The sequence below is a fragment of the Apteryx mantelli genome, chromosome 8, assembly GCF_036417845.1.
Source record: "Apteryx mantelli isolate bAptMan1 chromosome 8, bAptMan1.hap1, whole genome shotgun sequence".
NCBI lineage: Eukaryota > Metazoa > Chordata > Aves > Apterygiformes > Apterygidae > Apteryx > Apteryx mantelli.
The window spans coordinates 6,444,325-6,471,697 of NC_089985.1; the positions used below are offsets into that span (position 1 = coordinate 6,444,325).

General features: G+C 39.5%; 1 protein-coding gene across 1 annotated transcript in view; it reads left to right on the forward strand.

Annotated features, from left to right (window-relative positions):
• BRINP3 (BMP/retinoic acid inducible neural specific 3) overlaps window positions 1-26,546 on the forward strand; it is a 191,635-nt gene extending 165,089 nt beyond the window's left edge. The window contains exon 7 of the mRNA XM_013960174.2: window positions 25,091-26,546. Within this exon, the coding sequence (XP_013815628.1) occupies window positions 25,091-26,207 (1,117 nt within the window). The 3' untranslated portion in view covers window positions 26,208-26,546. The remainder of the gene's footprint in view (window positions 1-25,090) is intronic.
• Window positions 26,547-27,373: the final 827 nt, after the last annotated feature.

The following is a 27,373-nucleotide window of genomic DNA, read 5'->3' on the forward strand; positions in this document are numbered from 1 at the left end:
TCAGGTCATCTTAGCTAAAGACATATTATATATAAACTTGTCTTTAGATTAATTTGAAGACTGGATAGCTTCAGTCCTGCGGATGGTGAGTTTTCAATTTTTTCATTTTGAAAAATGCTCGAAAAAGTACTGCAAGCCTGGTTCTCAATATTTCATACTCTCTCGTGTCTACTCTTTTGTTGTTGTTTTCAAAAAAATGCTCTGATGCCAACATGCAGAATGCACCAATTCCATTCTCTCTTTTATTCCTCCAAATGACATAGTTCTAGGAACAAATATCCTATCTGGCCAATGTGGACAGATATGACTATGAATAAAACTTATCCAAAATTGCCATTTGTTACTACCTCTTTCTTCCACAAGTGAGGCAAAGCAAGAAATCAATTCTAATTTACCAGTTTCTAAAGGGTATTTTTGCATGTCTTTTAAAGTTTGTCATTCTTTCTCATTTATAGCCTGCAATGTCTTTTATAAACCAAAAAAATATTGATTTTTGGCATATTTTCTCCATATTTTCTGATACGCTCTTAATGAGAACAGAGTAAAAGAAATGGAGGGAATAAGGTGCATATTGAAGTAGTGGGAAGAGACGGGAGACATCTAAGTTCTCTGAAATTGAACTGCTAGATAAGAATATAGTTTGTGCACAATTGCTATGGATACTCTCAAGAGTAGAGTCATTTATGGCCAGGAACACTAGAAAAAAAGTGTCACTGGTTCATTTTTGGAATCATGAAAACAAAAAAAAAAAAAAAAAGGAAGGCGGATTATCTCATACCATGTCTGGTATGAGATAACATCTGGAGAGACAAAACCTTGTTCCCAATCTAACTATCTATAACTTGGATCTTTTAGTATCTCAAAAAGATATTCCAGGTACTTAATAAGCAACAGATTATCATCTCTTACTCAGGGGAATATTAGAGTTATATAAAATTTCACACGCTCACTGTAATGTGGAGGTGGAGTCTACCATCCTTATGGCAGTTGACCAAGTTACTTCACCTGGAATAGCATCATTTGCTTCTTCGACCACCTACCAAACAAGAAAGTAGACAATACAGTGAGTGACAGACGGTACCCCTTAGACACGTTAATCTTCAGTGCACTCATTAACTGCTGTGCACATTTATAGTCCGTGAAGAACTCATTATCATATTCACATGCAAAGCTGGGTTACAGGTAAAGGCCTTGAGAATTAAAATTGCGTTCTCAGAACCAATCTGTTTTGTACAATTCTGGAAAAAAAACATATTTTTTTCTTTATTATTGAAACTTTTCTGTTTACTCCTTTTAGGAAGATGGTAGCGTACAAAAGGCATAGTCTCACGTTTGCGCATGCTTTTCCAGATATTTCCAGATATTTATATTATTTTGGAAAGGTGCCATAAAACACCACCAAAAATGAGCACAAAGCACTGTGCTATCAATAGAATTCTTTTAAAAATCTATTTTACAGTCTTTTGTTAGGCAGGGAACAGAAAAGCTTCAGGCTGAGATAATGCAAATTAAGTTGTATTTCTTCAGCAAGTGAAGCAGATCAGGGCCTTAAAACAACCACTGAAATGAAAGCAAAGTTCCCTTCCTATCATTTTTCCATCCTCTACATTCAAAGTTTGACCAGTGCCTCAAAGTTATACAGCAGTCTCCACATCCTAAAACTGAATATGCACAGACGAAAAAGAGAAAGCCAAATATCTGACATCTGCACCATTTTGGTCTTCAACCCACACCTCCTCGAAGGAGATGGCAGAACGGGTTTTCGCAGGAAGGTCTCAGAATTCAGGAGAGAAAATAACAGAAATCGCACTGTGGGATTCCCCGTGCTCTGTTTCAGATACAAGGCTAGAAGGCAAGAGCACATCTTATCCATTTGCCCACTTCAGCACATCCTTGTTGAAGCCTGAGGCATATTAAAGACATATAATCAGCAGCATAATCTAAAATTGATGACCACAGATCTTTAAAAAATATCCCTCAAGTAGCAGATGAGACAAAAGAGCTGCAGAAAGCACTGATTCCAGTTGATTTGCCAGGAAATTATCCCGGTCATGGTATTATTAGTTTTCTGGAAACCCATATATGGAACCACAGATAATGAGTATTGAGTAAAGGACTCGTGTGGCTCAAGGAGCATGGGCAATATTAGCTGTTGGCACTGCAGGCAAAAGGCGACACCTGTTAATATTCTAACGAGGTTTTATTCGATTATCCTTAATGACTGACTTCTCTCAATTGTCAAGATATTAAGGTAAGAAGATGACCCAAGCCAAAAAGAAACAAACCAAACTAAAGCCCCTCTTTTTTGATTTAACCTATATTCTAGCCAGAAACACCTTTTCTTTGCTTGCTTTTCAATAATGAATGAATTTATTTGTTCAAAACTCAAGAAATAATAAACTCTCTACAGTGAGTCCAAAATCTTTCCCTATTGTGAAAATTACTAGCATATCTGCCATAAAATTGTTTTTCTCCAGGTTTTAGAGAAAAAAAATATATATATTCAGTTCTTATTTTCTTTGGATACTTGGTCATACAGATTCTTAGATAAATTCTACCCATGTGACAGGAATGATATCAGTATGTGTTCAAACCAGTCTCTGCTCAGTACACAAAGTGTAGCAAAAGTCAGGATTTGTTGCATCGTTTAGAATCCCAGTGTATGTCTTTGTATTTAGAAAGAGCTACGATTTTCAGAATACATACTCTCCTAAATAAATGAAGTTAAAAATATCTCTCAGCATTTCTTAGACTGTGTTCATTATTCTCTCTAAATCCCTCCTCCCTTATTTAAAACTGTGAGAGTTGCAATAGAATCTGAAATCAGGGTCATCATCTTAAGCATTTTTATTATTATTTATTTTTTTGTTATTTTGTTATTATTATTATCTCAAATTTAGAAAATGTTTCTTGGATAAAATTGTGCAGAAATCCCAAAGATTCTCTGGTTGACCTTAAAAGAACCCAACAGACACCATGCCCTTGAAACACTGCAGATATTATTTCATACCTCTTTGGACAACATTGCCTTAATTTTGAAAAAAACATAGGGACAATAACGGATGATTTTTTTAATGTAAGTTGAAAGCTTACCATCTGTGTAGATTGCTTCATCAGTGTATTATCTGCAGAAAACAGTACTGGTTTAGGTGATTCCCGGAGCGACGGCTAAGATAGAGTATAAATATAAACCAGGTAGTTGGCAAATATGTCCAAGATGTGAGCAAGGTGCTGTGAAATGGATAGCTAAGATGCTGACCGAGTTGTGCATAATGTTTCTCGAGAAAACTTCTGTTAAATAAACTCAAAGGAGAGACCTAGGGAGCAAATCCCAGGACAGCATGCAGACCTTCGGTTGGATCAATTTAGCCCTCAGTGCACTGCAAAACACTCGAGTAGTGTTTTTTGTCTTGTTGAGTCCAGTCCACAGTTTAACGGATCTTGCCACCAGGCTGAAGTTGTTCAACATTAGGTGATTTTTAGTTTTTCAGCCGAAAAACTACTTATACTTGCAGAATACTTATCTATGTGCATCCGCATTCAGATATAATGTTGACTGTGTTGGAGGGGCAACATTTTCCCCGTGGATTAAGAGATGAGGAAAGGTTCGGAAAAGCCAGAGTCCTCAGCTTCAAATGGTAGAATTAGAGGAACAGGTTTCCAGCCATGAATATTTAAAAGGAAGTCTATACAAAATATCTGCATCTGTGCTTCTAAATGTTGCTGCAACTTGGGGTTGGATTAACTTCAAAGATAAAAATAGACCCTCTGTCTGCGAAAGGCAAGATTTCTCCGTACTGAATAGAGATTAGTGTCCTGGTGGAGAGGAGTGAGCCACTATAAAGAAGTTTTCTACAAGAGGCACCTGTGAATCTTGGCAAATAATGATTCCAGAGTCTGTTTCGCCTTTTTTTTTTTTTGCTGAATAGCAGACAGTCATCTGGTTATAGAGCTCCATAGACAAGTGCAGATGAATGGAGCCATGCAGCTCCGAAGTAGATGACACTACAGGTCTTACAGCCTGTGGGATTGCATACCCGACCCAACCGTTCAAATATATTTTACAAAACACTCTTTTAGCCTATTTCGTCTTCAAAGTTTGCAAGAGCATTCACTATATGCTTTCCACCTTTGGGGTGGAGGTGACGGCAACACGGAACTGATTTTTTTGCGTATGTGAAATCCACCTAATTTCTATGCGATTCTTTGTTTCGATGCCTAACCTTGATGGCAAACACCAGCAGCAACGCGTTTATGTCTTGCAGTGCTTGCATACAATAGTCCCTAATCACAGATCGGAGGATATTTGGTGATACCAAACACACAACTCTGCACACAGAAATTGATATTCTCACAGAGACATTTACAGAAATGTGATAAGTAAAATTAATAGGAAGTTTTGCAAAGATTTGTAGAAGTCCCGCCTCACTGAAACTGTTAAACTTTCGTTCCCTGCTGCCACGTGGAAATTTCTTGCTCACACAAGTTAAAATGAATAAAATGTTGCCTAAAAAATCAGGTGCTTATATCCACCCCCAGGAATTTTATAAAACTATCCTGACTCGCAGATCTTGTTTTAGCACTTCTAGTGGCTTTGTATGATCTCAGGAGTACCCCTAGGAGGACACTGCACAGATTCAGCCCTCTGAGGCACAGCCCTTGGGACAGACAGCTCGATCAGCACCGTTTCAGCACTATTTCCCCCATTTCTGATCTTAGCTATTGCCTTGACCAATGGGCATAAAGCTAGAGTTTCTAGTAGCCATCAGACAAAAAGTAATAACCGGTTACTACAATTTCCTCTCTTTTTGACCTTCATACATATTTCTTTTTTGATTTGAACTCAGTTGCTTGATCACAATTCATCAATGCTACCTGCACCACGAAGGAAGTGAGCAGTTCTGAGTATTTTCAGGTGTTTGAACTCTTATATCTGTGATCTCCCACAGACATGAATAAGATTTTTATTTCTTTTGGTGGCAACTGCAGTCTAGTCCTATGTCATTCTACATTCTGCATTTTCATTCTTTATATATTCAATATATAAATGTATATATTCTATATATATTCATTCTTTACATCCCCAAATAGCCTAATAACTCCTCCCCTCCCGCAATGATATATTATTGCTATTTGTGCCCCAGAATCCTGATGGAAAAATAAGGACTTCAGATAATCTGCAAATAGAAAGAATAATTGAACTTACTCCTTAATGCGATTAACACTTTGAAAGCAAGTAGGGCACTTGTGAAGTTTCTTCTGCATGCCTAGATTTCTAGGCGGTTCTACATACACTGCTGATATCAGGTGCTGAATTAACATTTCCACTGGAGGAAAGGAAAAGATTGAGTGCCTAATTTCTTGAGGAGATAGCTTTTAAAATGTAGTTAAGGTGTGCAACTGCTAGTATCAAGGCACCTGAGTGGTGAGCAACACTTTGCATGCTGTTAAGCTGCAAAGTAAAACTGAGTATGATTAATGGGATGACTTTGCCCATAATAGCACATCTGGGGATTATGTTATTTTATATTCATCTTCCAAACTCCCATAAAAGTAGATTATTGTAGCATAGCACTTCTCAATAGTTAAAAGATGATTGGAGTCTTAACAGCTCCCATGGTCTAACGAAAGGAAGTCTTCTGCATAGGAACTTAGTGTAACTCACCCTTCAAGGAGGATGAGAAAGAGACTCTGGAGGAGTGCTTGGGAGATATTGAGGTCATTATGCAAATACTCGAGGACATACAAATATTTGGCTTAGTGAGGGAGTATATGAATATAATATGGGCTTGACTTGTGGTACCCAGGTGGACTGGAGAGAAGGGGGCAGACCTGGGACCACGGCAGCTAACTGGTGGGGTCTGCTGTTTTGAGTGCCAGCATGATAACTGCTACTTCACTAAATGGTGAAGGGATTCATCCCAAAGCCATGACCATGGGGTGAATAAAGTGGCTACTTTTAAGAAGCAAGCATATCTTATTTCCGTGCCAAGTTTGAGACTGAAGACCCTAGTGTCTGTGGTACAGGCAACAGCCTGTTGCCGTTGAGGGCATCCGTGGCAGGATGCACCTCAATCACCTGAGCAACAATCGAGAGGCAGCAACATATTAACAGCGCTGAATAAAAAGGAAATTTGACTCTCATCTGTTATCGCCCAGTGGTTGCATGGAAAAATCTTACAGCCACCTCAATCCCACTGAAACTCAGCTGGGATTAGAGCTGCTGCTATGTGCCATGTGAAATCTCCACTGGTGTCACCTGGAAGAGCCCCACTGACCTCAGCCAACTTTGTGTCAGGGTCTCCCCATCCTGGTTTATAGTTTATTTCTCTTAGTGATGGTAGACATACTACCTCTGAATGTTTTCTACTAATTACCATTTTTAAAGACTCACGATAGAACCATTATGTACTCAAAATTAAGTGTGCACTTATAATATTAAGCATGCTGCATAAAATGTTTTGCAATAAGACAACGGTTGACAATAACATCAAATAAAACACATCCAATTTGTGTCAACTTACTGCCATGCAGAAGATAGAGGCTGATAAAAAACTCTTTTTATTTTCCTGACTGTCCAAATGAAGCTATTTTTTATAACATGTTATTTTCCTTGATTAATAGCTTTTCTTTTCAAAGCTTTTATTATTTTTGACTAGCTGATTGACAAGGAAAGATATCTCTCACTGCGCAGATTCTCTCTCATTCCTTTTCCTGATATGTGGAAGGAGTTACAGTATAATTTTATCATTAATGAAATATTAGCTCTTTCTTTTAATTAACTTCATCTGTCCATTGTGAAATGCAGTCTGATTTCTGCAGCAGCAATCACATCGATCTGCAGCAGAACTTGTTGTCAACCTGGCAGGTATCAAAAAGATCCAGACACAGAGAAAATTAATAGAAGAAATCAAAATTTTCTGAAGTTCTTTTACACAAATAAACTTCCCTTAGCAGAATTTTAACTCATTGCTTTTTTCATTTAAAAGAAGACTAATGTTAGTTAAATACACATTTCTGGACTGTAAGTTCTTCAGTATATTTTTAAAGACCGAACCAGCTGTTGACATGGGCTCAGATACTACTTTCCTGCAATCATTTTTAATTTCTTATAAACAAAATAAGCTGTCAGTGAATGAATTAGAGAAAGAACATTAAATGTAATTTAAGACTTGCATTTTTCTATAGTAAATTAACTTTATTCAGCTATTAATTTGTAAGTGCCGTGTCTTGGGTCGCTGCATTTCTTTGCCTGGTTACAGGCAACAACTGTGCGCTGCAAAACACTGGCCATTGCTGTTAGTAGTTTCAATATATTACTGCTGGGTCACTTTTGTGCACTGCAAGAACTTACAAGGATGGGTTCTGCTAGGAGAAGCTTAAGTTTAGTATGAAGTATTTTGGCAGGTCAGAAAGAAATCAGTAACAATAGGTGATGTTATCACTTTACCTGGTAATAAGTAAGAGTAATGGGAATTTATTAACCTTAGCAGAAACATCTCCATGCATGATAAATAAACAAAAAACATATTAACCAATTTTGTGTTCGATAGTTGGAAAGCACTCTTGCTTCTTATGCTTGAAAAAACACATCTAAATAATAGTTTCCATTCCAGTTGCTCAAGTCCTGGCGCAGTGCTCGGAGAACCATCTTTAACTGACCGTGAAAACAAGACTATCCTTAAAGAACGTGCCCTCTTTAAATGGTTCAGCCTAGCATATTGAATTTTGCCAAAGCATACGAAACACAAACAAACAGACAAATAACGCTGGTTCCACAGAGCAAATGAGAAAAATTAAATGGCAATGAGGTTATGGGAAGTCCCGGAGCCAGAACTGCTCCTGTGCTGATTTACCCTTGCTGAGGATCTCGCCTCCTAATTAGATTTGTGCATGCATATTTGAGAACTTCCCTGCGCTCATACATGATGATGGGGTTTTCCCCTAAAACCCTCTCCTTTTTAAATTATTTACGGAGCAGAAAATCCACTCGCTGCTCCTTATTTTTCCTTTGAGCTCCCTGTTAATTATCGGCCTCATCCTCGCAGAGAGATTTTCGTATTCTCTTCTGCAGCGTGCAAAGAGCGGAGCGGAAGTTTAAGTTTAACGAACATTTATGTGGAGATTAAGGAACGGAAGAAAACAGAAGCAGCAAACGTAACTCCACAAGGGAACATAGTCACTGTGTAAAGCGCTGCAGAAAATTGGAGATCAGTATTGCTTTTGTCTCTACAGATTTTTAGATATTTAAAGGAAAGGTCCATTGAAAACAGAAGCATAGTTGGCTAATACAAATAGAGCACTTTTAAGCCGAATAAAAAACAAGCTCTAGAAGCGATAACATCTCATGAAGAATAGACTACAAGTTGGTAGGGACAGAGGAAATTAGGAGTCATTTTTCCTAAACAACTACCGCCCCTCAATTTAGATAATGTAGGAGCAAAACTTCAGTCTTTTTTTTTTTTTTCAATCGAACCATCAAGATAGGGTTTGCTAAGTCAAAATGAAAACATCATTTTTATATATATATAGGAAATATATATATGAAATATATATGAAAACATCATTATATATATATAAATATATAAATATATATATATAAAAAATAAAGTTCTCTAAAGTAGCAAACAGAAAAGAAATGCTATATATACATAGCGAACTTGTAGAAAACAGCCAATATAGCAACAGACAGCAGGAAATGGAATTTGCCATCTTGTCAGGTCAACCAAGCAGAAACGGTTGGGGTAAACTTGTTACAAAAGAGAAAAATAGCCCTGCAAAAGAAAACAGCCCAACTACTCCAGTTCCCGTTTATAGGTTCTATTAAGGCCGATCTGTTTTTAATCGGAAAGGGCTTCCTGAGCCTGGAAACGTGGCACACGTGTTCGTCTGTAACTAGGATATCCAACATGACTCACCACAGTCTAAAATTGCCTGAAATTCTCTCTAAAAGAGAGCGAGACCTGACAAAGTCGTGGGCCCTTTTCAGTGCAAGTGCATGAAGAACAGGACAGGATGAATAATTAAAAGGTGACTCCCGGTGCAGGCATGCAGTACTAGGGAAATCCTTGCTTTATGGGCAATCACCAAAAATCTGTGATTCTGCATTTTAAACGCTCTATTTTGCCGTTGGTTTTGTTAAGGCTGGTGGTCGGTGAAGACAGGAAAGGGAAGGAGAGATGCAATGCAGTGATATCTCTGAGTCCAGGGTGATGTGGACTCATACGACCCTTGGAAGTAACTTTGGAAAAATGTGGGTCTCTCTGTCCTTGGTAGGGGGCAGAAAGTCTCACCTGTCCATCATTTCTGAGAATGATCTTTGTTCGAGGAGAAAAAGAATTGCAATTATGCCCAATGTCTGAACTAGCGGTTGGCCAAAGAGTTAAAAATCATCGTGTATCATCTCCCTTTCAGCTGACTCAAGGACTTGTTTGCTCTCCAAAAAGAAAGTTATTCCATAATTGCACCGGGGCCACTGGAAGAAGGCGGCATTTCTCTGCACCATGTAAATGATGTATTTTCCTCAATATCTACACTATTTCTCTAGAAAAAAAGTGTATTGTATTTTGTTTATTAGCAAGAGATGTCCCACCGATGTTCAGGGGAAAAACTGATCATCACCATGTATAAGGTGTTCATAATTAGCACCGTATTTACCGAAGCTATTATAGCTCTGTATTCCAAAGAAATCATACATTAATGCAAAGCAAATAGAAATTAAAAAGTAATCAATAAGAAAATAAAAATGCTTCCCACTATTACAAAAATGGTATTTTTCCTGCAGAATAGTATGAGAGTTTATCAGTATTTTCTTTTCTTTTTGACACTACGGTTCTTAGGTTCTCTCTCCCGGAGACGGCTGCTGCTTTTTTTTTCTCCATTTCTTCTTCCCTTTTATTCCGTTTCATCTGAAGTTCGGTAGTTTTGTTCCTAAATTGCCGGTTCTTAACTCCGAGGAAAGCTTCGTGCTTTAGTAAAGGGCATGGGGATCAGCGACCTAAGGCATCCTGTCGCCGTTCAGTCAGTCTTACCATCTTCCGCCTTCTGTTCACGTGCTGGAGAATTATACTTGACTTTAGGATTACCCGAAGGATAAGTACCTTGATTTGGGAGGGGAGGGGGAGATTACATTTTGGCATTACTGCCGTTGCTTTTAACGCTTTCTCGTGAGCTTGTCTTACGTGCTTAAGCATTATCTGGATATGAGTTGGCTAACAGAGCCCACTTCTTTTTTTTTTTTTAATGGCGCACTTCGTAAAAGCCCCAAATCTAAACCGTATTAAACCCTTCAGCCGTCTGTTGAAATCCCAAACCAGCTGAAAGAAGTCGGATGCACTGCAGATTACGCCGTAGCTCTGCAAGTTTTCTGACGCCCTGGGAAATTAAAGGGTCTTCTAGTGCCTAACCACTCCTTTATTTCCGGAACTAAGGGTAGGGGTATCGCACGCAAGAGTTTAAGCAGCCATGTGTGGGCAGGTAGTCCAAGCAGAAATGCAGTCTTATGCAAAAAAAAAAAAAAAACTGAGATGGTTTCCATAGAAACTAAAAACAGGCTGTGGAAGCTTCTGGATAGCTTTAAAAGAATGAAATCAAGTTGTATTTGAATAAATACAGATCATCTGCAACATATTGCAGTTTGCAAGTGCAGGTGGCGTTCCTCTTTAATATTTTAAATTCTGTCATTGAACTGCAACCTTTAGCCTGGCACGTGATTTCTAACAGGGCTTCAAAAATCAGCCAAACAAGCCCTATTTGCGCAGGGTCGATTTTTCTTCTGCCTTCCGGTAACGTCAATCCCAGCTGCCTTCACGCTTGTTCTGGGGCCATTTTTTATTATAAATGCAACAGAAAGGGAAACAACGTTGGCCGAATGTTGCGAAGACCAGAGGGAATCCTTCGGGGGACTATCCTGATCATGCTGTTACCCCGGGAATTAACTATTTAAAAGCGATGCCAGGGAAATGCTTCACGTTTCACAGCCTGATTCGCCATCTCAAAGTTTAACGACCCTTTCTGAGCTTAACCCATTAACAGCGCAACGCTGTTGAACTGCGGGAGTTGCGATACAACTTTGTACAAGGCAAAAAAAACCCGAGCTAGTTATTCTGTATATAGACTGAACACGTATGACATCCAAATGCATCGAGCAAAGGAGAGCAAGTTGCTCCACGGGGCATTTCGTTCGGTAAGAAGTGAGGACAGCATTGCACTTTTCTGCAGTTTGTGCATCCAGCTCTCTTCAGGCTGCTCTCCAGAACTAAGCTGCTTGTATCTCAAAAAAATTTAATATCAGAACCTCCGTTTATTATAATAATAGTTATTATAATACTTTATAAAATTATATAAGATATAATAATATACAATTATATATAATGATAATAATACTTTATTAAGGATAGAGTCTTTGGTATCCCACATAATCAAAGATATTACGGAGCTATTAAAAATGTGTTAAGAATGCTAAAAATGTCTTAACATGCATGCTGTTGTAGGCTCTGAAATGTTAGCTGCATATTTTCACTTGTCAGAAGAATATATTCTTTAAAGGATTTTTTTTTTCCCCCTACAAGGAAATGTAGTCTGCTCCAATCTGGTTTTGGTTATTAACGTTAACTTTTAGAAAGTCTCTGTGAAAGGCAGGTCTCTTAAATTAACTCTTTTCAGGAGCAACATGTTGGTTGCACTAAAGAAGGAATTTAAGATGACTTTTTTGGATTATATTCTCCTAAATAAAAATTGTGAGGTATTAAGCAGGCTCTTTTGCACGGGCAGGTTTTCTTTCTTCCCTTTCTTCCCAGTCCTGCTCAGGGATATTTGTTCAAAATCCTCCTGTTGAGCTTTTCTTTAATAGCTTTTGGTTATTCTAACTGGAGGGAACCAGCCTGTATGGATGAGTGGAAAGGTATATCGTTTTTCAGCAATCTATAAGAAGGATTGTTATTCTGAATTGCCTATATATATATGTATGTATGTATGTATGTATGTATCTTTTTTTTCTCTCAACAATCATGCAAGGTTTGGCAGGGAAAGAAAACAATTCCATAAGGTAACTCACTTCTTTTTGGTTTATTAGGATATATTCGAAAGGGAATTTTGTGCCTCTTACTAAGATGGGAATTTGGTTCCTCGCTCTCAGTACTAATTTTCTTCTGCTGCAGATCAACATGCAGGAAATTGTTCTTTTGTCGACCCAGTGGCTCAGCCTCTCCTTCTGCTTTTACATTGCATTTCAGGTTTTTTTAAGGAAGATAAAAATGACAGAAGAGATGCAATTATTTGGAATTTGTTTGTAAGCATTACTACTATACCGTCTCCTGGTTGACATTATATGCATTTTGCATCTGTCCATTTATATTCATACTTTCTCTGTTTTTGACCCTCACACAATTCACGTACTTTCATAAGAATTATACATTGCTAAAAGAAATAGAGAAATAATTTGTTTAAAAGCAACACAATATAGCTCTTTCAGAGAGCTTCTGCTTTTCTTTAAGAAATTTATGGGGGTCCTTGTAATTTATTTAAAAATACCATAGCAGAAAAACAAACACCTCCCCTCCCATAAAGATATTGTGCCTATATTAAAACTTTGAGATTTCAATCAAAATACAATTATTTTCAGTCATTTTTAGTATTAATATAATATGAGGGGAAAAAAAGCACAGTGAGATTAGAGTCTTATTTTCTTTATTCTTGGGGTTTTTTTATACAACGAAAAGTGAGCAATGAATATAGCACTGAGTTTTGCATTCTTTAATTAAAATCATTACTCTTCACTGGGAGATCCTTACTTCAGTGCAATGATTTTGATTCTGCATAATGGAAGAAAATGACGTTACTGCTGTTTATATTACAGTAACATATAGAGGCCCCAACATTTATAATCCAAGTAGAAAAACAGTGGGAAAAAAATGTAAGATTATTATCGAAGAGGAAGAAGAAGTGACTAGCCTATGGTCATGATCATATAAACTGGTTGTGAAAGAGCCAGGAACCGAACTGAGATTTTCTTTAAGCCTACTTCCATAATTATAGCTAGGACTCGTTTTGCAGGAATGGAAACCGGATTTCTTTATTTCAGCCATTTGTACCTGGGAATAAGGATGCCTGCATAACTTAGCTATGAACAGAGGTCCTGTCTCAAAATTGGTAGGAAAATGGGCAAATTTAATGGTCTGTCTCTGAACTCTCTACGTTATTCCTGTTTGACTGCAAGAACATGGCTGCAGCTTCCTCCCGTGCTACAAAATCCCATTAAAACCCCCAGCACTCTGCCTGCCTGCATGCATTTTGCAGTAGTTTATGCGACCTGCTGCATTACATACCAAGGCCCACCAAGGCAAGGCGCCCTTTTACACCAATTCTAGAATTTCTGCTACAAACGGGTTCGCCTGGGATGTGTTTTACCGTGGCAACGGCAGCTCATAACTATATCTGAGATATCCTTGAAATTGCACTTTTAGCCTGGGGATGTACATGGAGCTGAAGGGAATCGGGCCGGTCTCAGCAGCCCCCACGGGCTCACTTCTTCCCCTAGGTCAAGTATTCAAGTTAGCCTCGCGCAAGCGTATTTCCATCGCCGGTAAGCTAAGGAAGCCCCGTCCTCCCAGTGCTACTGTGATAGCTTCATACCCATATGCGATTTAAGACCCCAAATGCCCTTAAGCCAGCTACTCCCACGCTTTCACCTCAGATTATTTAGCAGCAGACCTTTAATTTCCAAACCCAATTTCTTTTTTTCCCCCTTTTTCCAAGCCAGAGCGTTCCTTCCCTTGCTTTCGTTCATCGCTACATCCATGCCGCGGACAGCTGAACGCAGAGCAAAGAGCCCCAAGCTGTCGTTGCTCAAATCGCATTAATGTGAACCTGTTTCAAAGCTAATAAATCCAGCTGTGAGCAGGGGGGGGGCGGTTTCCACCTTCAGCCTGGCAAATTTTATGATACCTCTTTGGTTTTCCCTGAGATGAAAAAGCTGCTAATCTTACAGCGAGCTTGTTCGTTATTTTTCTAACGTCTTAGAAGAGGTGTATCAAACTGACAGTCACTGAAGCGCCTAAATAAGTTGTTTTCTTCATAATTACACTTTGATATGCATCTGGAAAAGTCCGCTGAAGTAATGGATACTCGGTGGCCCAAGACGATTTCCATACCCATCTAGTATACTCATTTTCACGTTCTTTTTTTCAATTCATCCTCTTAAAAATGATCTAGCGCTATAAACACACATGCACATACATAACAGATGAATGGTTTTAAAAAGAATACAGGCTACCTAGCTCTTTTTTTATTTTTAGGAGCATCTTTCTTCCTTCTGTACAGGACAAATCATATTTTCTTGACACCTCTAATTGCTCTTTTATTCTGCTTTTGACATCATTATTACATTTGGCCCTTATTCCGCTTATCCCTGCTGCACTATGGATCATTAGCCAGTAAAAGCTTTCAAAGTTTATCTCTGATTTGAAGCTGTTTAAATAAATAGCAGGTACTACGAAGGAGTTTGATTCTGATTTCACTAGAGTAAAATGTCATTAGGATTAGAGCTGTGTCAAACACTGGTGGGTATGTTATCTTAAAAAATTTTGTCTGTGACTTTTCTAGGAGGGGTCAGGGGAGAATATTTCAGTGGAAAAAACCTTGGTCATGAGAACAAAGAGAGTACAAATACTAGTGTAATTAAAACGACAAATCTTTGGAAACAAATTCATAGCAGTGTAACTGCAGAGATCCTCTGAAAGGTTAAATACAATATAATCCAGCAAAATCAACAAGCCCTGTGCGTTTTGAATAAGTTAAAACATCTATATGTACAGATTTACTCAGGGATACAATTCTAAATTGTTTTACTCAAGTGTCCTTTTATTAAAAAAAAAAAAAAGGCATGAAAAGGTCGTTGCCAAATGCTATGCTTGCCAAGGGGAGACTTTGGGGAACCTGGAGAAGATCTGCAAATCAGATGCGGCTTTGTTTAATCAATAGGAGCAATGACAGGAGTCTGTTCTTAAGATGATAAGAACATGTCATGATAGCTTAGCTAGCAGCTGCCCCTTATCAGGCTTAGCTAGTTTGATGAGCTTAATTTAAATAATGAGAAAACATCTTTTTAATGTTAAAATGTCAGTTAGTCTGGAATGTCAAGTAACTCATGGCAGTGTTGTTCTACGAGGTACGGGAGTCCTATGCCATTTAAAATTTGGGCTTAATTCCTGTTTGTCTCACAATACAAAGCCCCTGTGGAATTTAAAAGCGATGTGCATTACTGCTCTTAAAATATGGAGTACCAGGCTTCATGCGAGGGCCAGTAGCTGCAGAATGATGATATAAGAAGCGTAGAATCTGAGAAGATCTTAGATGTGATTAACAGGGAGAAAATTAAATTTTACTTCTATAAATTACTGCGGATTCAGTAAAGGTTGCTATTAATCCCAGCAACATAATCACAGGATCGATCTCCTGCTGCATCTAGTCCCTTTTCTGTTGAATAACCGGCATGCAGCAGTCTCAAACCAAGCTAAGTTTTTTAGTCCCCCCATCATCCACTTCTATGCTGGGAGCAATTTTCACATACAGAAACAACATTTCCTTAAAATTTTCATAGCTAATTTATATCCTTTTCTGTGTGCTAATGGGAGATTTTTAACTAAGGTAGCTCTTCAGTCGGAGGCTCTTCTTTTCTTTCCATACATTCAGAGAAGTATCATATTCCTTCTCTAGCTCACAGTATGTTTACACTGTTTTCACTGTGGGCCATGCAGCTTGTTCACACCTTTAGAATAGCTTTAAAATACCTGGTGCAGGTAGAGCCAGCTGTGAAACTGTAAGGTGTGAACTCAGAATAGTTTAATTACTTCCGTTTAATCATCTTCTTGAGTAGGATCTGCAGCTGTCACTGAGACTCTCACTGACACACCTGTAATATTAGCCATAGTCACGTAATTTCAGGCATGGTTATTTGAGCTGCGGTTCAAGTAGTGCTTTAGCTTTCGTCAGGTTCAATAAATCTTTCAGACTTCTGATCAATCATCCACTGGCCTTTTGGTGACTATGCAGTCAGTAGTTTTAGGCTGATTCCCAGAAGACAAGTGCATTCACATAAAACCCTTTGTCCAATTTAGTAATAATTAATGTTCTTGTTGTGAATCACAGCATAGAAACAAAGCACTTGGAGTCCTATCTGTCCTTCCCAAGAGGCGATCCCACAAGATCGACAGCAGGACATTTTAAAGATGCCTGTAACTGCAGTTGCTGTTGATGTTCCTCTATAACAGATTTATACTGGACTCAAACCTCCAAAGGAGGGAAAAATAGGTAATGGGTATTTTACTGCCCATACACTTCTTGTTAAATTGTCTCCATTTTTTCACTTAGCATCTGTCTCACTGAGCGCTCATCATCTGCAAGTGAACCATCTGATGTACAGCAGATGTTAAGCACTTAGTGAGGCAGAGAGGGAGGTAAAAGTGTCATATCATGATTAAATACTTGCTACAGCTATTACATAGGGTGACCATACTGCTTTGTTCTTATGTTTAATGTTACAGTGTATTGGACATGAGCAAGCACATGTTTTGGATTTACCCTTGCAATTCTACTATTCAAATAATTTATCTTCTTTTGAAAGTAAAGTTATTACACAGCAAAAAAAGTTGCAAAATATTTTAAAGTTGGGCAGTCCGTTGTAGTGTGTGTCTACTCTATTCCGCCTGATCAGGAATAAGAAGTAGACAAGGCATTCTTCAGACAACTGGAAGCTTCGTGTTCACAGATCCTGGTTCTTATGGGGGACTTTAACCACTCTGATATCTTCTGGAGGAATAACACAGCAGGGCACAAGCAATCCAGGAGGTTTCTGGAGTGCACTGATGACAACTTCCTAACACAGGTGATCGAGGAGCTGATGAGGAGAAGTATTCTGATGGACCACATACTCACAAACAAGGAAGAACTGCTTGGAGATGTGAAAGTCAGAGGCAACCTTGGCTGCAGCGATGAGATGATGGAGTCCTGGATCACAGCCCTGGACTTGGGGAGAGCAGACTTCAGCCTGTTCACCTCCTCTAAGCTCAAGAACAGTCCTCCACCCTAATAAGCAGGAAATCAAGCATAGGGGGCAGGAGGCCCACATGGATGCACAAGGAGCTCCTGTCTAAACTCAAACATAAAATGGAAGTGTAGAAGAGGTGGAAGCAGGGACAGGTGACCCAGAAATAATATAGAGACATGGCCTGAGCATGCAGGGATGGGGTTAGGAGAGCTAAAGCTCATCTAGTGTTGAAACTGGCAAGGGACATGAAGGGCAACATGAAAGGCTTCTAAAAGTACATCAGCAGCAAAAGGAAGACTAGGGGAAATGTGGACCCGCTGCTAAATGGGGCAGGGGCCCTGGTGACAAAGGACACCGAAAAAGTTGAGGTACTGAATGCCTTCTTCACCTCAGTCTTTACTGACAAGACCGGCCCTCAGGAATCCCAAGCCCCTGAGACCAGAGAGGAAGTCTGAAGCAAGGAAGACTTAACCTGGGTGAAGGAAGATGAGGTTAAGGAATTACCTAACCTGAATACCACTTAATCAAACTGGACATATACAAGTCCATGGGCTCTGATGAGGCTCACATGAGTGCTGAGGGTGCTGGCCAATATCATTGCAAAGCCATTCTTGTTTACCTTTGAAAAATCCTGGCAATCAGGAGAGGTTCCTGAGGACTGGAAGAAAGCAAATGTCACTCCTATCTTTAATAATGGCAAGAAGGAGGATCTGGGAAAGTACAGGCCAGTTAGCCTCACCTCAATCCCTGGAAAGGTGATGGAGGGACTAATTCTGAATACTATTTAGAGACACACGAAGGACAGGAGTAGTCAGCATGGATTTACAATGGGGAAATCATGCTTAACCACCCTGGGAGCCTTCTATGATGGAATAACTGGCTTGGAGGATGAGGGAAGGGCAGTGGATGTTGTCCACTTTAACTTCAGTAAGACTTTCGACATTCTCCCGTAACATCCTCATAGGATGTTATGATGAAGTACAGGCTAGACGAGCAGACAGTGGGATGGACTGAAAAACTGGCTGAACTGACTGGCTTAGACGGTCGTGATGGTGGCATAAAGTCCAGCTGGAGGCCAGTCACTAGTGATGTCCCCCAGGGATTGATTTCGGGGCCAATACTATTTAACATCATTAATTACCTGGTTGATGGGACCAAACACACCCTCAGCAAGTTCGCAGATGATAAAACTGGGAGGAGTGGCTGATTCACCAGATGATTGCACTGCCATTCAAAGGGACCTTGACAGCCTGGAGAAACAGGCAGAGTCCTGGCAACCTGGTCTAACTGACCCTGCTTGAGCAGGGGGGGTAGATGGACGAAATGATCTCCAAAGGTCCCTTCCAACTCCAACTATTCTGTGATTCTGTGAAAAACACATTAGAATAAAGAGTTAACACATTAGAATAAAGAATTAAACACATTAGAATAAAGAATTAAAGAGTATTTCATAAAGATGTAAAGATGTAATGCAGCAAAACTTCACATAGAATTATTTCATTTACTTGTCACCTAACAAAACATTTAAGATTTATATTTCTCACTGAGGGACTGACTAAAACCATTTTGATCAGAAGCTTGGCTGAAGTGAATTGGTACATTAACTTTTACAGGATTATCTTATTTCTATTACGTAAATGTGAGATATATGGTAGACTATTTACCCCTGTAACTTTCTAGCTGAAAACATGGCATCCAGTCGCTTAGTGCTTGGTTTCAATAGGTTTGCAAGTCAGAAGTTCTACAGCTTCATGTTTGGAAAACTAATACATCAGGCCAGTAAATATAATTTTCCAAATGAAATACTAATGTTACAGTCTCATTAAAAGGATAATTGCGGAGTTCTTTCAACCATCCCCCAGATGCTGATTGTCTTCATTTATTTATTAATTTTTATAAGTTAGTAGCAACAGTTGAAGAGAAGTAGCCTCTTACATTGTCAGTAGTCCTTCATTAAAACAATGAGAATATAATTGATTTAAGAAAACTGATTAAAGGTAGAAGAACAGTGGGAATACGCGTAGAACAATGTGGTGAGGAATGGAGGGAAGGAAGGGAAGTACTGACAATGTATTAATCCTGAAGAGAAGAACAGAAGTATCCTAAACTTTGAGCAAAGCCTCTTACTAACTTTAATGAGGAGCTTAAATTCAAAGACTCAGATACAGGCCCTCAGCATGAGTTTCTCCTAGTGACTTCTGTAGACCTAAGGTATCAACTCAACTTTGAAAAAAAAGAAATATTGGAAAAGTATAATGAAAACTTATAGTAGGGTTAATAAGCATTTTTTCTCACTTTCTGGCACAGGGCCAAGGAATGAATCTTGAATATGGCAAAAGGTGAAGCAGTTCTAATATTGAAAATTATTAAAGAAAATTAGTGAGGCATAAAATTAGGAACGGTAACCTTTGCATAGAGTAGTTAGACAACCAAGCACTAGTTCAGTCATATAACTTAGAAAATTAAAGAATAATCAGGCCTGGTGTAGTAGAAAAGAGAAATTCAATGGACTACACCAAGTGACTGACACTGGCTGAATCTTAGGTGAAGAAAATAATTATCCAGGAGAAAGGTGAGGTTTTGATTGTCTCATGCTAGGTGCACTGAGCTTCAAAAAAATGTACCCACACCTTACTGTTGTTTGGAGGCTGTGGCAAGATTATTTAAGACACAAAAGAAAACTGCATACCTTTTAAATCAACAAAGTTATCTATTAGCTATATCTACATATTCCTTGAACACAGTTGTTCTCTTTAATAATGTTTTCAGAACTACCTGCCATAATACAGATGGTAATTACTGACTTGGAACATCAGTCATTTGTGTGAAGTTTTCAGTCAACTTGTGGCTGAGGTCCTTGTGGAGGATATTAAGCAGCTCAGTGGTTCTCAAATTCCACTGTTAGCATAAACTGGTCTCATATAATGAGCTTGGAAAAAGTAGCAAAATCTTGGATTTCTATTGAGATGGAAAGAGCCAATACATCACTCAGGAAGAGAGGTTCTTCTCCTCCTTAGGTGTTAGAGACTCATCCTACTTCTACTAGCAACAAGCACTGAGGGAGGGCAGCACCTTTTCATTGGAACAGCCTCTTAAAACATGAAGAATCATGGAATAATTTAGTTTGTAATGCACCTGTGCAGGTCATCTGGTCCAATCCCCTGCTCAGAGCTGGGTCATCTTCAAAGTCAGGTCAGGGCCTTGTACCATGAAGTTTTTAAAACTGCCAGCGATGGAGATTCCAGACCTTGCTTGTTAACCTGTTACAGTGTTTGGTCACCTTCATGGTGAAGTATTTGTTCTTTCTCTAGTCAAAATTTCCTTTTTTGCAACTTCTGCCCATTGCTTCTTGTCCTTTCACTGTACATCTCTGAGAAGTGTCTGGGTCCATCTTCTCGGCTGCCTTCCGTAAGATATTTGAACACAGCATTTAGATCCTCCTTTGACCTTATGTTCTTCAGTCTTAACAAACCCAGTTCCCTCATGCTCTCCTCATATGTCATGCACTCCAGCCCTCTGAGCATCTTGGCTTGCCCAACACTGGACTTGCTCCAGTCTGTTGATAACTCTCTTGCACAGAGGGTCTAAATCCAGATGCAGTCTTGCAAGGGCCAAACACAGAGAGGAGTAATCTCTGCCCTTGACCTACTGGCTCTGCTAAAGCACTTGACCTTCTTCGCCACAACAGCACACTCCTAGCGCATGTTCAATGTGATGTCCACCAGGATCCCCTGGTACTTTTCTGCAGAACTGTTTTCTAGTCCATGAGCACCCAGCCTGTACTGTTGCATGGGTTTATTCTGGTCCTAAGTGAAGGACTTTGCGTTTGTCTGCCTGGGAACAGACCTTGCTAATAAAGACCAAAGCAAAGAAGACACTAAGTATATTTATCTTTTCTGTCACCAGGTCCCCTATGTCATTCAGCAGCAGGCTTCTATTTCCCTCGGTCCTCAATGCACTCCAACATTCTCCTAGATTGTTTGTGCCCTGCCATGTTTCCACACCAACAGATGTTGGGATGGTTGAAGTACCCCATGAGGATCAGGGCCTGTGATCATAAGGCTTCTTCCAGTTGCTTAAAGAAGGTTTCATCCACTTCCTCCTCTTGATCTTCTGGTCTGTTGCAGATGCACACCATCACATAACTATCGCTGGCCTCTCTTCTGATCCTGACGCTTAAGCTCCTAACTAGTTCATTCTTCGTTCAACAGCAGTTTTAGTTCAAAGTGCTCCTTTGCATGGAGAGCAGCCTTCTCCTCCCCCTTGCCTGTCCTCCCTAAATAGTCTGTACACATCTATCACAAGCACCTCAGGCAAATCCCACCACTTCTCTGCGATCCCGAAGAAGTTGTTGTGTTGCCATGTCCAGACTTCTAGTGCCTCCTGTCCCTTCCTCACGCTGCTTGTGTCTGTGCATAGGCACTTGAGCTGGGCCCCGAGGTGCACCACGTTCTCCTGGGAGTGTGGTTCCCCAGACACTGTTTCCCTAGCCCCTGTTTGGACTCCAGCCACAGATAACCTCATCTGAAGCCCTTCTCACAAGGTTACCAAGCCTGTTGGCTAAGATGTTCTTGCCCAGCATTTTCTGTCAGATGCTGTCTCTCTCCAGCTGTCCTTCTTCCTCAAAGAGGATCTGGTGATTGCAAAAGTCTAAGCCCTGCCTGTCTGGCTGCACCAGCTGTGCAGCCAGGTGTTGACCTGCAGGATGCATCTGCTCCTACCCAAACCTTTCCCCTTGACTGCAGGGTCCAGAAGTTTAATTCTGATTATTAAAATGATCATCTTTTATTTCTAGGAGAATAAGAAAGCTTTCAGAATCACATACCAATGTGAATGTATCTAATTAAGGATGAGTAGCTTAAGTAAGGCAGGTATATGCCTACATTTCATGCATTTTCACTTAATTTTATTAAAATACTTGGGTAAAAGCAATAAATTTAGAATGAATAACAGAATTTCTTAATGCCAACTTTAAAAAAGCAGTCAAAGCAGTCAGTTAAAACAGCTGATTTTATTTTTTCACATAGAACTTATGCTTCTAAACTGATCAAAGACAAGGAAGTGTAACTAGAACTTCTTGAAATCTGTCTAATTAAAACAAGGTAACAAATTAAAATAAGGTAAAAAGTATAAGGTGCCTGTTGTTTTGGACTTTGTCTGGAATAAAAAGAAAACATCCTTCCTTCTGCAGTTCTTGTTTTCCTTGCAACTGCTAATGATCAAAGATACAGTTGTTTTAATAAGCTAAATATTAAGTTATAAACTAAGTTTTAGATAGGAGACTTACTTCATTGTGCGGGTATGTAATTTTATGCAGAAGATTTTCAGACTGCTTCTTCTATCTCTTAATGAAAAAATGGAAGGTAGGCTCATTAAAAAAATAAATAAATGAAGTAAAATGTTTTGCATGTCACAATAACAGAAACAACAGTGATCTAATGATCATTAACATGGAAAAAAGTTTTAAAGACTATGTGGCTGGAAAAGCAAGTAACCCAAACCAAATCAACCTTTATCAGCAAAAGTAATTTTGCTTGTTTAAAGAGGCTCTTTCCAACAATGAACAGTCCTTATCTTCCAACACTGCTGCCTTGCTCAAGAAGTCTCCGTCTTTCTGTCATCCTTTTTTTCCTGATTCAGTTAATACCTGCATATTTGTAAGAGTAGACAGTATCTGATTGTAAGTTTGTATGCTTAATGTTTATGTTGTTCCTGATTTTTTTTTCTATTTTCTTCAAAACACTAGCAGTGATATTTGTGATGTGGACTGAAAATTAATGGGCAGCTCATTCTCTGAAGTATTGTAATGCCAAATAAAAGGCAGAATCATAAATAGTAATGTAATATAATAAACTGTAATTCTATCCTCTAGATCTAAGAGGAAACAAGGGTAGACAAAACAAAACAGAGATCAGCTTAAAGCTGCAGATTATCTTCCTTTGCTCAATAAAGTAATATTCAAAATTACACTAATTAAAATCTTTCAGAAAGTTATCTAACGTTAGTCTTCAGAATTCAGAGCTGGAGTGCAGCTGAAGGATCACGCTGCATGAGCTCCAAGCCAGAGGTTAAATGCTCTTGCTTCACCTCCAAGCCATCCGGAAACCATGTGATCACACTAACACAACGCCGAATCCAAGCTACTAATCTCTGCTGAGAAACTCATGTAGACACATGGCTTTGGTTGGATCAGAGCTTAGGCACAGTGGGCTTTCATCTGGCTGGAATATATCATGGAAACATATACTTAGATATCCAAACTGTACAGCATGATTGATGTTTTGTGTGAGAGGTCAAAGCCATTAAGTGCAGAGAGCCATAAAGAGTTAGGAAAAGGCCGTAATGAGAGACCTTTGGGAGGAGATTTTCACTCCTTCAGACACAGATCTTTGCTTTCACTGCTGTGGTGCATTGCAGGCACAGTAGTAATAAGCTACACCATGTGAGAAGTAGCCTGGCTGCGAAGGTCATCCCATAATGGGAAGCAGGGTCATAACACACCTGAACTACAGTTTCTGTGATGTAGTGGGGCAAGCGCAGTAGATACAGATTACTGCCAAACCAAGCCAGACACAGCACACAGGATCTTCCCATTCCACCTGCGAAAGCAATAGTGTTAATATTTTCTCCAGTTTGGGGGTAACATTTGTATTTTGATATTGGACTTGCTTATAGAATGGACATTCTGATTTTTAACCAGGAAATCGAGGAATAAACTTGCCAGAAGCATTTTTGCTTAATGTTGACTTTCAATTAAGCACAAAGGAGAAGGTAGGTATTGAGACATTCATGTCATGGATGTTATTATACATACCTATACTTCTGTAAAATACTAATAGACAATGTGTAAAAGAAAAAAAAAATAGAGACATATCAAATACAAAATGACTTAACTTTACTGATTTTTATTTTCATGCTTTTAAAAAGCCAGATTGAGATGTCATAGATTTTTAGTTTCAGCATTTATTTTATAGTCAGAGAAAAAGAAAAGTTATTATTTCTGAATAACAAAACGCTTGAGCTAAATCCAGAGGTGACTTAAAATGTAAGTCGGCCGTGAATGAGGCTCTCACATTTTCTCTTTGAGACAATGCAATGAAAAGGGAAGAACTGCACAACCACCATCCTTCATGTGACAACAATGGAAGTGACTCTGCAGCAGCCAAAGCAAGTTCTTTAAGCTGCGCACTGCCAGGTGTAATAGGAAGAACTGAAAAATATAGACAAAGAGAGAAGGTTTTCTTTTTTTTCCTCTGGGTTACTTCCATGTAACTGTGTTGTTCGCATTGTCTTTCTGCTAGCAACCGTGCCTTATCACCCCAACTGCTGGTTTCAGTAGCCACTTCCCCAGCATGAATTAGGACATTAGCTCTTGCTTCTAGTGAAGCCAAAATGAGATGACAAGAAGAATATTAAAGTGATCTTTTAATTTCATTTCAGAGGATGAAAAGTAAACACAGCATGCTCATCCACGGCTTCCCATAGGGATATCATTGTGCTGGAAGTCGTTCAAAGAATTAAGTTTGAATCTATTTCAGTGAGGGCAGGGTCCTATTTGCTGTTCAAGGTAAACATTTTGGCTACTCTATAGCTCACTAGAGCAGTTCCAGCCTGTAACAAGGAAGCTTGCAAGCTTACAAAAGCATACGAGAAAGATGATGCACAGTTACATGTGCTTAGAGACATAGGAATCACCTCACTGGTCAAGTGTTATGAGGAAAAACATCTCAGCAGCAGAGGATTACAGGGCGTTAATCTGAAGACAATTACAAAAAAATAACTCTTGGGCAGGCTTCCTTGACCAAGACACAGAGAGAGCAAACATGTGAACCAAATGTTCCTGGTGGGCCCGTGAGTTTTTAAAGAAACTTCTCTATTGTGATTTTGCATCGTTAAAAGGCAATTTATACAGGTATTTATCTGACTGCAGATGCTGTCGTCTAACTTTTTAGTGATATTTATAGCATCTTAATCTGCTACCACAAGTTTGTAATGATTGCGTTCGGGTCTCTCTCAGCGTTGAAATGCGTTGTTTTGCCTTTGCAGGTCTTCAAACTACTGGCTAAACCGCATCCAGTCCTTCCTCTACTGCAATGAAAACGGCCTGCTGGGAAGCTTTTCCGAAGAGACTCACACGTGCACCTGCCCCAACGACCAGGTCGCCTGCCACAGCTTCCTCCCCTGCACGGTCGGGGACGGCGCGGCGTGCCTGAGCTGCGCCGCTGACAATCGCACCCGCTGCGGCAGCTGCAACGCCGGCTACATGCTCAGCCAAGGGCTTTGCAAGCCCGAGGTGGCCGAATCGACCGAGCACTACATTGGCTTCGAGACCGACCTTCAGGACCTGGAGATGAAGTACTTACTGCAGAAGACAGACCGGAGGATCGAGGTCCACGCCATTTTCATCAGTAACGACATGCGCCTCAACAGCTGGTTTGACCCTTCCTGGCGCAAGCGGATGCTCCTTACTCTTAAGAGTAACAAGTACAAGTCCAGCCTGGTCCATATGATACTGGGCCTCTCTCTTCAAATTTGCCTAACTAAAAACAGCACCTTAGAGCCTGTTCTCGCTGTTTATGTCAACCCTTTTGGGGGCAGCCACTCTGAGAGCTGGTTTATGCCTGTGAATGAAAATAATTTCCCAGACTGGGAGCGGACTAAGCTGGACCTACCCCTTCAGTGTTATAACTGGACGCTGACTCTGGGCAACAAGTGGAAGACGTTTTTTGAAACGGTACACATCTATTTGAGGAGTCGAATTAAGTCGAATGGTCCAAACGGCAATGAAAGCATCTACTACGAACCCCTGGAATTTATTGATCCCTCGCGAAATCTGGGCTACATGAAAATCAATAACATCCAAGTGTTTGGCTACAGCATGCACTTCGACCCCGAAGCAATTCGAGACTTGATTTTGCAGCTGGACTACCCCTACACTCAGGGATCACAGGACTCGGCACTTTTGCAGCTATTAGAGATACGGGATCGTGTAAATAAACTCTCTCCGCCCGGCCAACGTCGTCTAGACCTCTTCTCTTGCTTGCTCCGTCATAGACTCAAGCTGTCTACCAGTGAAGTGGTGAGGATCCAATCTGCTTTGCAGGCCTATAATGCCAAATTGCCAAACACAGTGGATTATGACACAACCAAATTATGTAGTTAACCATAAATGTGAAGCACAACACAAAACCTTGAAGGAGTTTTTACAGTGCTTTTGTGGAACAGTTTATGTTTGGAAGAGTAAATTTAAATTGTCTTTTCAATATCTGTCTTATATCAGTCAATACTGTTGGATGGCAATTTACACCCATGAACTTGCTGACAATGAATATATTATACCTGCAGTTTTGGTTTATGAATGAAATAAATACTGACACCAGTCTAGAAGACATTCTACTTTTTACAATAAATTTCATTTGTAATTTTATATGTTCCGTGGCAATGCTTTTGTGCATTACATCCTCTAGAGGGAACATAAAAGGATACCAATAAAATTTTGTAGCTGAACAGTTATTAAAAAGACATGCTGTGGGATTCTTTTTTCTTACACAAAAGTAGTAGTCTCTATATACTTTTGTGTGTGTTGTACACAGGAGGAGCAGGTAAAGAGAAGATAGTCATACATGATTTTAACCTTAGAGAAGTCAAAGCAGCAGAGTATTTTATACTTAGGAGGTGGATCTAGAAGTTCACGCTGAGCTGAAGTGACAACTGTAGCGATGCTTTGCTCGTGACACCTCTGAGGCTTTCCGAAGGCATGCCCTTTTCAAGATGCTTAATATGACATACAGATTCCCAGAGTGGTAATATTGTGTGTTTTAGGATGGACAGGAGGTTAATATTGTGAGATGCACAGTAATGAAAGGTTGCATTAACTCAATAGCAAACAGGGGAGAGGCTGTCTGCGACTAATATCACTCCCCTTACAGGAGACAACCTTTCTGGCCATAACACTTAGATCTCTTAAGTCTCTCTAAGTAGTCCTTCACTTTGCCTGTGCTTTTCACACATTTGTAGAAAGAATTAACACCAAAACACATGTATGCATACCACTCCTATACACACACACACACTGCACTATTTATCTAGAATTACCTGTTTGAACTGTTTACCTAAGTATCATCCATGCTATAAGCTTCAAGTTCAGTTAAAAAACTTCCCTGACAATACTGTACAATTGTTTAGTATGTGGCTATTTTTTCATACGTATAAATAATATTCTTTTGGTGCAAGATTTTGCAGTTTTAAGCAATATACTCTTTTACACATATGTGACAGTATTGAAATCTACTTTACAAAGCGGAAATTCCAGATAAATATGCCATTATC